The sequence below is a fragment of the Lemur catta genome, chromosome 18 (assembly GCF_020740605.2).
Source record: "Lemur catta isolate mLemCat1 chromosome 18, mLemCat1.pri, whole genome shotgun sequence".
In the NCBI taxonomy this organism is placed as follows: Eukaryota; Metazoa; Chordata; class Mammalia; order Primates; family Lemuridae; genus Lemur; species Lemur catta.
Window position 1 is genome coordinate 14,876,794 of NC_059145.1, and position 13,096 is coordinate 14,889,889.

Sequence of the window (13,096 nt, forward strand, 5' to 3'; positions counted from 1 at the left end):
GTTTAATTTTCACATGTTTTGGGATTTCCTGCTTCCATCTGTTATTGATTTCTAATTTCACTCTATTATGGTAAGAGAGGATACTATGTATGATTTCAATTTTCTTAAATCTGTTAGATTTGTTTATATTCTAACATGTGGTTTGTCTTGGAGAATGTTCCATGTGTGTTTGAGTAGAGTGCATATTCTTCTGTTGTAGGATGTAGTTCTATGTATGTGCCTGTTATGTCCAATTGGTCTATAGTGCTGTTTGTGTCTTCTGTTTCCTTATTGATCTTTTGTTTGATTGTTCCATCCACAGTAGAGAATGGGGTATTGAAGTTTCCTACTATTATTGTGTTGCTGTCTGTTTCTCTCTTCAGTTCTGTCAATGTTTGTTTCTTATATTTGGGAGCTATAATGTTAGATGCACATATATGTCTAATTGTTATATCTTTGTGGTGAATCTACCCTTTTATCATTATATAATGTCTTTCTTTGTCTTTGTGACAGTTTTTTTTCTTAAAGTCTATTTTGCCTGATATAAATATAGTCACTCTTGCTCTTTTTAGGTTCTGGTTGCATGGGAAGTCTTCTTTCATTTTTTTTTTTTTTATGTTTAGCTTATGTGTGTTCTTAGATGTAAAGTAAATCTTATACAGACAGCATATAGTTGAATCTTGTTTTTTTTTTTAAACTCATTCAGTCAGCTTATGTCTTTTAATTGAAGTATTTAATTCATTTATATTTAAAGTAATTACTGATAGGGAAGAACTTTATATCGCCATTTTTCCTATCTTTTCTGTATGTCTTGTAGCTTTTGTGTCCCTCCTTTCCCCTATTTCTGCTTTCTTTTGTGTTTCCTTGATTTTTTTAGTGACATATTTTGATTCCTTGTTTACTTCTCTTTGAGTATATTCTATAGATATTATCTTTGTCATAATCATTGCAATTATATGACATATCTTAAAGTTATAATAATCCATTTCAAACTAACAACTTAACTTTAATCTCATATAAAAACTCTATTCCAGAGTTTTTACATCTATACCAGATTTAAAAGTTATTGTATTCTTCAGGTTCAGAATTTCTTTAGCTTCTTCTTTATCTTCTATCTTTGTTGATATTCTCATTTTGTTCATGTATTGTTTTCCTGATTTTGTTTACTTATCCATCTATGCATCCTTTCAATTCATTGAGCACCTTTTTGATGAGTAATTGGAATTCTGTATCTGGTAATTCATCTATCTCTGTTTCTTTAGAGTTTGTTTCTGGAGATTTAATTTGTTCCTTTGATTAAGCCATGTTTTTCTGTTTCTGTGTGACTTGTTATCTTCTGTTGGGACTTTGGCATTTGAAAAATCAGATACCTCTTTCAGTCTTGCAATCTGGGAGGACTTTCACCATTCAGCCCAGCTAGAGATTCTGGAGACCTCTCAAGCCTTTTCTGGGGATGCGTACCCTCTGGGATTTTGTGTGTAATCTCTTAACTGAAGAAGATTTCCAGATTCTACTCAGGAGCTTTCCTTAATGTCCTTATGAGGTACTGTGGACTCTAGAGCTGGGACAAGCACTAGATCTTCTTCTAGAGGTATTAGAGCTCCCCCTAGTGCCTGTGATATCAGCCAACTCTGATATCAGACCAAGCCAAGTTGATAGCCTTTGTTCTCAGTGGTTCCTGTCAACCCTTGATTCAGGCAAAACAGAAATCACTCCCTTGAGCAGACCCCACAAAAAGTCAAAATTTTAGATGTACCTTGCACTTTTCTCTTTCCCTCCCTGGCATAAAGTCAGATGTTGGGAATTTTCTCCTGATGGCTCCATGCTATGCTAAAGTGAGCTGGTATCATAAATTTTCCTACAGTGCTTGGATGTGGTTAGCTTCACACTTGACTGGAGTGCAGAAACCTCTTAAGTGGGTCTCTGGATTTCTCCCAACCATAATTGGTCTGTGTATTGTTGTCAAGTCTGTGTTTCCATTGGAGAAAGAGGATCTGGGGCTTCCTATGTCTATCTTGCTGACATCACTCTCCACTACTAAAGCTTCTTGAACATCAATTCTAGTACTCGCTAGATCAGCCTACCAAACTGTACTCAACTTTTTGCCATAAGATATTGGATAGCAAAATCATAGTTACTTCATTTAATTCATTTATTTATTCATGAATTCAGAGAGACTTGAGGTGGATAGTGGTGAAAGATAAAATATAATAAGTACATTTAAAATATGACTGAAGTCAAACAGAAGAGTAGGAAACAATATCACTAAAATTAGTATAAAAAAGTTAAATTAGTCCTGGATTTTTGGAAGCCAAAGCAAATAGGACAATACGGAAGGACAGAGAAAAAAGAACATATTTCTTACTGGTTGACTTTGCTTCTTTGTTAGAAGACTCAAACTTGTCTTCTTTTAAAAGAAAAGTTCTACATTTTAAGAGGAATTTATCAGAAATCTCTTTATGTAAAGGACTATAGATTTCAATATGGATAATCCCTCAAAGTAGTTTTATAGAAGACTTTGAGACTTTGGTTATAGGACAGTTTATGGTTTTACTGCTCAGTCATGCCTTGGGCTGTTCTTGAGTTATATTTTAAACTCTAACTCACTGACAGCATTTCTTTGGGGAAACTGACATAAGGAATTGTCATAATATTTATCTCTCAGCTTTTAATGTCTCCCCTCTGCTGGCTTTAAGCTACCAGAGTCACACTATGCAACACCTTAGCTCAATCCTCATATGGTAGTCTATAAAGTCACTCTTTGTACCTTATTCCTACCAACTGCCTTGGTGAAATGGGGCCTTCAGCCATGGTTGGAATCTCTGATATCTGATGCTTCTCTTATACAGAAGGATTTTGGATTCAGAGTTCTGATCCAAAATCATATTATTTTGATAGGTAGACAATGTTCAATTAAAAAAAATCTGTGTAGAATAGATTTCCTATTTTAGGATAGTAGTTCTACAGGTGTGGTCTTGGACCATCAGCATCACCTGGAAACTTGTTAAAAATCTAAATTATCAGGTCCCACTCCATAACTATTATATCAGAGATTCTGGGGGTAGCACTCAGCAATCTATATTTTAACATGCCCTCTAGATGATTTTGATGCATGATAAAGTTTGAAAATCTACACGTTAGGGAAATTCAGTGGCTTTTTAAATCTGATCAATTAGCACAATAGATCCCAAATTTTGCTGTTCATTGGAGCCACACCTGGGGACCTTTAAGAAAAGTGCCTGGATCCCAGGCCCAGGGATTGAACTAGTTGATATGGAGTATAGCATGGCATCAGGATATTAAATTGTTCCCCAGATGATTGTAATCTGCAGCAAAAATCGAGAGCCACAGAAATGGCATTTGCTGGTGATTTCGTGGCTATCTATATTACAAGTTTTGGATATGGATACTTGTTAACAAGAGCAAAAAGCTTCTTATATTGCTGCAAACACTTTTAGGTTTTCAAAAGACTTTCGCATGTAATTTCTGTTAGTTGTCACAGTAAGGTGAGTAATAGCAACCTCCTCCTCCTGGTAAACGTATACTCAGTAACTTGCTGAAGATATCAAATTTGATTTTAAGATACAAGTGCATAGCTTCCCTCTTCATGACAATTTAAGTAAACCTCCTGCCTAGATGACAACACTGGGTAAGAAAGGCATTTGTTCTCTCATTAGATGCTGATCACACTCAGCACATTTGATTATTTTGTAATCTGGCTCAACGAGGCAGTTGTGAAATCAGACTTAGATGCAGATGAGCACTTGTGAAAGTCCCTATGAAATAACTTTTAGTTTAGCCTTAATGTTTTTCTAATTTAGGAGCCAATCATCTGGATAAATGCCAAATTAACCAGAAAATTGCTCAAGCCTGTACCTTACTTTAATTGGACCATCAGTTACTTGATGATATTGAATGTCCTTCCAGGGTCAGATGTCCTACACCACACAGGACAGGAGAATCCCTGTGATACTGAACCATTAGTCATAATTTCCCCAGGGAAGAAGCGACTTCTATTCCATTATACAGTCCTGGTAAAGTCAAGTCATATTCAAAAACCACTAGGTGGAGAACCCCTTTCTCTTAGGGATTGCTCATCCCATTGCAAAATCAAAGATTTTTGATCCCTACCACTTCTGCCTCCAGTTTAAGAACTGACTCATAGATTTTAAAAAAGTCTTGCATCAAGGTGGGAATGGCTCTGAAGTGCAATTTATGTTCCAGAAATCCTCCTTCTGGATTAAACCTAGACTAGATTTTACCTAAGACCTCATCCTTGCTTGGTTCCTCCCCCTTCCCCATTATGCTTTTTCTTACAGGCTTTTCCTAGAGAACACTCCTTCAGTGAATTGCCTCAGACTTGGTTTTTGGGGACCTTAGATAGCCTTTCTATGTGCCCCGTGATTATATACATGGCAGAAGCATTCCATATGAAGCATCGCAGAAAATTTCAAGTTTGGGATTTTAATCAGCAGACCCATCTCCAATATGATAGTCTAATGAAGGGGACACAAATAATAAACATGAATAGAAATATTATATTTAAAAAGTTATTTTGTAATCCAATAAAATATCTAAGTTACATAGTTATCATTACTTTTTACTTGTTAATGGAAAATTCAAGTTTCCTTGAGTAGATTACAAGACTTTATTCACTCCAATTTCAGAGGGATGGAATGATGGTTACCACCCAGGGCATTGTGCAGCACCCCAGAGATGACCACGGGAGTATATCACACAAGTGAGCCTCGTCCACAACACAGGTTAAGACAGAAGAGGTCTGGGAATAGCAGTCTTGAGAAATCACAAACTATAAGTTGCAATAGTTCAGTCACAAACAAGGACATTTCCATTTGATATACTCTTAACCAGGTCTACTAATATACTGACCTCAAGGTAAAAGTCTCTCTATGGCATTTGCCCATCCAGTGAGTAAATCACCGAGCACCCAGATTAATTATTTAGCAGTTTCAATCCATTAAATGTAGATATGTCCCCCACACATTAAATACCCAGACAGAACACATAAAACAAAGCAAAGGGAAAAGCCTATTAAATATATGCTTCCTAACCATCTCTTATTCATGACTTTAGGGCTATTACCTAGCATTAAAGGGATTCTCCACTATAGCATTGGGGGTTCCTGATATTTGATCAATAGCTGGAACCAACATATTGTTTTTCTTCCTTATCCTGAAGTATCTCATTTCCATTTTCTTTCTTTGTTCAATTCAATCTCCTTATGATTCTAACACAGGTAATAACAATTTAGTTATTTGACCCAAAAGAGCCAAACTATTACTGTTCTTTAAGGCAGGGGTCCCCAACCTATGGTGAGTTGTATAATTATTTCACTATATATTACAATGTAATAATAATAGAAATAAAGTACACAATAAATGTAATGCGCTTGAATCATCCTGAAATCATCCTCTGCTGCTTCCCGGTCTGTGGAAAAATTGTTTTCCAGGAAAACGGTCCCTGATGCCAAAAAGGTTGGAGACAACTGCTTTAAGGAACAAAGTGACTTGTGGAATACAGTCATATTAGAGTTTACCCAAATTAACCAATATTAACTTATGCATATCTTTAAATAGCCAGAGATCTCTTTTTCCTCATTCACTCAAGAGGGAGTCTAGGGACTCACCACTCAATAATCAAGCACTCTTCAATTCACTTGGAATATATTAATGCGATTCGCGGGAAGGGATAATGGGATATTAAAGAGAGAACTTCTAAGCCTGTCATTCATGAGTATCTAAAATTGGTCTTTAAAGAATTTTCCATTTTTCCTTTTCAAGTTTAAACTTTGACTATACATGCTTTATGTATTTGAATCAAAATATTTATTTAGTTAGTTTCATTATTTCATTTTTTAAATTGACAGATAAAATTATACGTATTTAATGTTTACAACATGATGTTCTGAAGTGTATATACATTGTAGAATGACTAAATCTAGCTAATTAACACATGCACTACCTTACCTAGTTATTTTTTTGTGGTGAGAACACTTAATATCCATTCTCTTAGCATTTTTCAAGAATACAATATATTATTAACTATAGTCACCATATTGCACAATAAGTCTCTTGCACTGATTGCTCCTAACTGAAATTTTGTATCCTTTGACCAACATCTCCCCAACCCTCCCTTCTGCCACCAACTACCCCAGCAGCCGGTAACCACCACTTTCCTCTCTACTTCTATGAGATCACTTTTTTGGATTTCACATATGAGTGAGATCATGTGGTATTTGTCTTTCTGTGCCTGGCTTATTTCACTTAACATAATGTCCATCCAAGTTGTTGTAAATGACAGGATTTCCTTATTTTTTATGGCTAAATATTAATCCATGCTGTATATATACCACATTTTCTCTATCCATTCATCCATGAATAAATCAAAATTTTTGAAAACATTCAGGATTCTCTATTTGCAGGAAATTATCCTAGTTATTTTGTAACTTTGAGCCTTTTTTTTAGGCCATTTCATTCTAATCTGGAATATTCTTGGTTCTCTTTTCTGTTTGTCCAAATCCAAATTGTTCAAGGCTCAGCAGACCAAATTGTTCAGGCTAGCCCATTAGCAAAACTCCCTTTCCTCAATTCCTGCAAGCCTTAGTATTTTTATAACTTGTTTGGCCTATATCATTTACTGACATGCCTTTATTATTCTCATGTTAAACATGGCTGGGATCAGGGTGGTTAAATAACTTCTCAGGCATTTTCATCTTATCTTCACTGCTCTGAATGTTTGTGTTTCCCTAATATGTTGAAATGCTAACCTCCAAGGTATCGGGAGGTGGGGCATTTAAGTGATGATTCAGTCAGGAAGGTGAAGCCCTTATGAATGGGATTACTGTTCTTGTGAAAAAAGGCCCCAGAGAGACCCTTTCTCCTTCGGCTATGTGAGGACACAGCAAAAAGTCGGCAGTCTGCAACCTGGAAGAAGGCCTTCACCAGAACCTGACCATGCTGGGACTCTGATCTCAGACTTTCAGCTTCCAGAACTGTGAGAAATAAAAGTTGTTCACAAGCCACCCAGTTTTTGGTATTTTTGTTATAGCAGCTTAAACAGACTAACACATCTAGCTTGCTGACCTCAAGGAACATAAGAAAAAACTTAGATCAAGCATTCATTTGGAATTAGTTCTAATCAGAAATGATTTGAAATAAACCTTTTAAGGTAACAGTTGGAGCAGTGATTCCCAGCTCCACAGGCCTTGAACCCTAGTTAGGGAGGTAGGGAATGGAGGGCTTTGGAGCACACACACACACACACACACACACACACACACATACGCACATACACATGTTCTGTTATTTTTAGCTATGGGTAGGGGCTCTGGATAAAAATCATTTAATAGCCTCTCTCACTTCATTGTAGTCATTTGCTACTATCAAATTTTCTTATTTTAACAAAAGGACCTATAAAATCTTGTAAATTACAAAGGGGTTCCCAGGCTTATAAACTGGCAAGCACTCACCTAAGAGGTGTTTTAGGACAGTATGATTCATTTCATTAGGCCACGCTCCCTCACCTTTAGCTGTTCTTCCAACTAGTTTACATAGAGTTGAATAGTTTCTTTCTTTCAGAAGAAACTGCTAAGCAATCTGCCATGGTACATTGTACTCTAAAAGAGTCAGTTCCAAGTATCAATAATCAGAACAAATCTGGGCACAGTCAAACCACCGTACCTGTTCTGGAGGAGGTTGGAATTATTGTGCCCAACATTTATAGTGTGGGAGGTAAGTAGGTTTAGACTTTCAAAAAGGTTATGTTTACAATAGGCCAAGCCAAGCGGATGCTTATTCCTAGAGCACAGAACCATTCCTAGGCCTGTAGCTCCATAAAATCCTTGTCTTTGAAGGGATGTTGGTCCAAGCCAAAGAACTTGGTGAGAAGAGCAGTTGTGGAAGCATTTCCTTCTTTTTTTTTTACTTTGCCCAGGGCAGAAGTATGTTCAACTTGAGAGCATCTACTTATATACATGCAAGATCTACATGCTAGGCACTAATGAGTGCTCTGCAGAAGAGACAGTCAGAACTCTGAAATTGGGCAAATTATCAGGGCATGTGAATCAGCTCTCTTTGTGTGCTGTTTTTCTCTTATTCATAATCCTTCTATTATGCTCTTACCAAGGAGAACTACTGCTTAGATGCTCTAAAATAGGAGGCCGTGCCAAAATCATTTACATTTGTTTTGGTGTTTTTAGCTTTTATTATCACCTTTTCTTCTTTTATAATAGATAAATTCAAGATTTTTCTATGCGATAATGCAAGTTAATGGCCTGAACTTTTTTTAAATGCCCATAGATTTGTCCATTCACTCAACTTATGCTTTCAGTTATTTATTTACTTAACTCATTAACCCATTTTATAATAACAATCTCTCAACTTCTTCGTTCATTTAATGCATTCATCCCTACTTTCATCTGGTATTTATTGAGTGCCTACCATGTGTTTCATTCAATACTGCATTAAGTCTTGGGAATAAAATGATGAACCAAATATGACCCTTGACATCACGGAGAAGTTAAAGTGCAGTGGGAGAAAAAGACAGAAAGTTCACATAAATAAACGTAAAAAGTAACTGTGGAATCTGTTATAAAGGAGAGGGAAAAGACAGTGTAAAAATCTATAAGAGGAGGAGTTGAGGAGTTGACCCAGGCACAGGGCTGGGCATGACCTTCTGGGGAACCAAGCGTGGGGCTGGGAAATGGAGAATTAGAGTTGCAGAAATAAAGAGGGGAAGGAAAAACATTCCAGGCAGAAGCAACACTGCCTGCCAGTGGCCTGTGGAGGAAGGAGGATGGTGACTAAGCAGAACCGAGGGTCAGCATTGATGAAGAGGAGGGAGGAAGTGGAATATGGTGAAAGACGAGGCTGGAGGAAAGACCGTTAATGTGTTAATGTATAGTCTGGAAAGTACAGATGTGGAAGAACATGGTTCACTCCATCAGCTGTTCAAATCAGCCTCTCCACACCAGCTTAGCTCTCACTCCCTCCAAGCTGCAGTTTGCACCAAATCAGAACAATAGCGGCAGATCCCAAAGCATTTCAGAAACTTTGCTCAATTTAGAAGTGCAGCCAATAAAAGAATAAAAATGAGTGCCAAGGGAACTGTGCTACCCATTGTAAACATCGGAAGAGGCTGATTTAGAAAGTGGTCTCTTCTTATTGCTTGTGGACTGCATTACTTGTTTCTCCGGCAATATCTTTGGTCCAAAGATTTCTTTACTCTTTTTCTTGGATTGGATATTTATGCTTGGCAAAGCACATGTTAGTTTAGTGATTTAAAGAGCTTTTATTTTTTATTTTTTGTTGCCAGTATAAAGACTCACCTATAACACTAAGCTCTGCACTGGAAAAGATAACTCCATGCTTATTCTCTGCTACACACTGATACATGCCAGCATCTGAGAGATTCACTATTGTTATGTTGAGCGTTCCTTGTTCGATTTGAATTCTATCCTGTGAAAGAAAAGAGGAACACAAAAACAATGACCTTTGACAACGGAGACCTGAAGGCAATTTTGCTATGTCTTATATCACAGGGGCTTAATGGGAAGAAAATCGCCATCATATAAGCAATTTACATAACATGATCTATTTACCTGTCAGCTAAATTTGTGGCAGGTCAGATGCTAAATGGAACAACCGGTACCTCAGTTGGTAAATGGAATTTAAATTGTAGGATTCTCTTGAGTTCTCATTGATTTAATAGTGAAGTCATTCAGATTAATATCCCCTCTAAATAGAAGAATTTGAAATTTAAAACGCTTTTTTACTCCAAGGCTGTGTACTAACTGAGTGGAGGGGGTTTGGAAATACAACCAAATTTACTGTTTGGAGTATTTAAAACACTCAAATTATGAGTAGGCGACACTTTGAAGGTTAATAGGACTGGTATCTTCTTGGATAAAGCAGATGCAAATATTTAATATATGTTGAGGTTTACTAAAAAATGCAAAAATGTATTAATAATGAAATGTTCCCTTAATTTATTGTCATCGGTTCTGTCATTTAAGCCTAGAACCATTTGTTGGTAGCCAGTCTGAAGGCAGCTAAGTTAGTGTATGGCACAAGGGATCTTTCTCATTTTCACCCTGAGGATATTCAAGTTGCATATCAGTTTTCATAAGTATCATAAAGGATCTCCTCCTCTCCAGGAAACTTACCATTTAAAGAAAAAGAACCTATACAAAGAAGGACTGGTTTTCTGTTTACCGCAGGCTTGCAGTTTAGCTGAGTGGCCACTTTATTAGGCTTTGATCAAATCCAGGCATCCACATTTCCTCATGTTACACAAAGGGAAGAAAATGCCAGTTACCTGCGCACCTACACGCTGGCAATTTGTTTGAGTTTGCCTTTCATAGCTGAGAGAATCACGGACTCACAGGAGCCCTTCCAGTGAATGGAGAAGGTATATGAGACGCAAGATGTGTTAGGAGAAACGGGTCCCTTTCTCTTCCTGTTGAATACTCATGTCTGGGCCACTGCTCAGAGCAGGCATTCTCCCCTGGGTGGCTGATTGGAGGAGGAAATCTGAACATGAAAAAGACGGGCTCCTGACTTGGGGCCTGGGGGAAATGTCTAATTTCAATTAATATTTGAAGTTCAGTAGGAAAATACAGTAAGAAAAATTAAATCGGACACAATTGTTCAAAGGGCCTCTACCTCTGCCCATGCATCATTTGTTTGTCAGAGTCTTACTGCATTTAGGTTGGCATTCCTGCATTGTATCAATACTCTTTCTCTTGTGGTGGATCCTGGGATGCACCCTCCTTTGTATCTCAGAAGAATTACATGTTCCAGACCTTCTGGGTAACTTTCCCATTGTAAAGCCCCAGATGTTAATACGTGAAGACCAAAGATCTAGAATAGAAACTTAACTGAACAAGGCCGGAGAACTGGATTTATGTACACTTTCTGTTTATCAACTGTATTCACTTTCACTTTTTCCACATTTAACGGCATTTTGTTGTGTGTTATTTTGGAAACAACTCATCATTTTTCTGTTTCTATGGCAATAAGTCTACATTAAACATTACAGTCAATACTAAGACACAAGTACCATCAATTTGCTTACCCGAGTTAGCAGTGGTTCACCATTTTTCAGCCACCTGTATGTAGGCTTGGGCCTTCCATTTGCTTTACATTCCCAAAAGACATTTTCTTCCATGGCCACGTGGATATCATTTATTTTTTGAATCCAATTAGGTTGAGCTATAGCAATTCAAAAAGCAAAGAAAAAGCATACATTCAGCGTATGCTCAATCTATTTTCATCCTATGCAATCAAAGGGCAAAAGTACATTTATAATAAAATTCCTTTTCCAGATGTTATGCAAATAACAAGGCTGGGTAAAAGTTTAAGGGGGTGCCTATAACTCTACTCTGAGCGCTCAGTTTTTGTGGTTTGTGTTGATAGCCTTTTAATCACTAAATGCAGAATGGATAAAGCTATCATTATTCATAGGGCAAAATTAACTATACCTCTCCTATTATTCTTTTTTTCCTTTTAGTAGGGAAAATCTCCCACTACCACCCCACCACTTTTGGCCGGACTCGTGGATTCCCAGCTACCACTACATTTCCCAGATGCCTGTGCAGCTAGTGGTAACCAGGTGACTAAGTTCATGCCAATTGCATGTGTGTGAAAGTGGTGAGAGCAACTTCCGGGTTTCTCAAAGATACTTGCTCTAGCCTCTCACCCCTTTACACCGATTGGAAAACAATGATAACTGAGCAGCCTTGGGCTCAGAGATGGAAGCTGTGGGGACAGAAATGCTGACTTCCCAGCCTTGGACCTGGAATGACTTTGTGGAGCGAAGCAGCCACAAACCTACTTGCCTATTTTTGGAGAGATTATGTGAGAGAGAAATAAACTCTTGATGGAAGCCACCGGATTTTGGGGTCTCCTTTATTAGAATAGCTTAGCCCGTCCCTAACTAGTACACTTCACTCCAACATGTTGTATAGCTAACTTTTGTGACTCCTTCCTCCTCTGAGAATACCATTGTTATTTATTAATGATTGATTCCATTTTGATAGAATGTTATCCACAGGAGTCTGGCCCCAGAACCCCAAATCTCTGAGTGAGTCCTGAGTTTTATCAAACCTTCTTAGGAAATCAAGTCCTGCTCACAGACTATCACAGGGATTGAAAGCAGCACTTTAATTCCCACATTGCCCACTGCCGTACACCACCTCCACCACCCAAATGCTACATTTTTCGTGCTTCGATTGAAGTCAATGTTTTGTTTCCTTGTTCTTAATGGGCATAAAGGCAATGGTAATTCCATGTTCCATAAAGAGTCTTCATAAATATCAAATCTTGCCTCCAGCACAATTCATACAATTAACTTATAACAGTATTAATAAATATATTTAGGTAGAAGACTTTTAGCCCAAAGTCATGCAGAAGATAACCATAGTTATTATTGTGGAATTTTATGTTTATAGGGCATTTCTATAGGGTAATGTCTACCAATGTAAACCTAATAATCAAAGTTGATATCAGTATTTAATTAGAAGATGCTACTTGATATTCTTAACATGTCTTCTAGTTGACTTGACCTCAATATCTTCATTCAATGAGGCTTCAAATCATCTGTAATTTAATTCAAAAGGGAGCTTCTAGTATTGAGGCCACGCTGTGTATCTCACCTTCTCAATAATAAAGAAAAGTAGAAAGACACTCAACGTGTCACTTAACTCTGCTGGTTAACTCACTTAACCAGCACAGGTCTCTAGGCCCTTGAATAAATGCTCCTTTCTTCTTTTTTCCATCTATAAGCAATTTCATGTTTTTCAAGGAACAAGACACAATTTCACACATCCTCTGCTGATGGGGGTGATGCCTTGCTGCATATGAAGGGAGGCCGAAAGGGTCAACTTCAAAAAAAAGCTATAACATCAACAAGCATTAACTTGAAGAAAGGGTTATAACCCACATCCTTGAAAGAGCTGCGAGTCTTCCTTATCCTATGTCTCCCTGCTGCTAATGCAAAGCAAGCTAAAAGGGTTCTCTGCTTGGAGAATTCCATGTGTAACCCTGATAGGGCTAATGGCAGTTGTGTGCCTGACTGCACATTCAACTTGCTGAATATT

At 37.5% G+C, this 13,096-nt stretch overlaps 1 protein-coding gene across 1 annotated transcript in view; it reads right to left on the minus strand.

Moving 5' to 3' along the window:
* The window catches only part of CNTN4 (contactin 4), a 434,888-nt gene that overhangs the window by 134,561 nt on the left and 287,231 nt on the right, over positions 1-13,096 (minus strand). The window contains exons 8-9 of the mRNA XM_045530432.1: positions 11,074-11,210; positions 9,326-9,455 (exon numbers count right to left, since the gene is read on the minus strand). Of these exons, the coding sequence (XP_045386388.1) occupies positions 9,326-9,455; positions 11,074-11,210 (267 nt within the window). The remainder of the gene's footprint in view (positions 1-9,325; positions 9,456-11,073; positions 11,211-13,096) is intronic.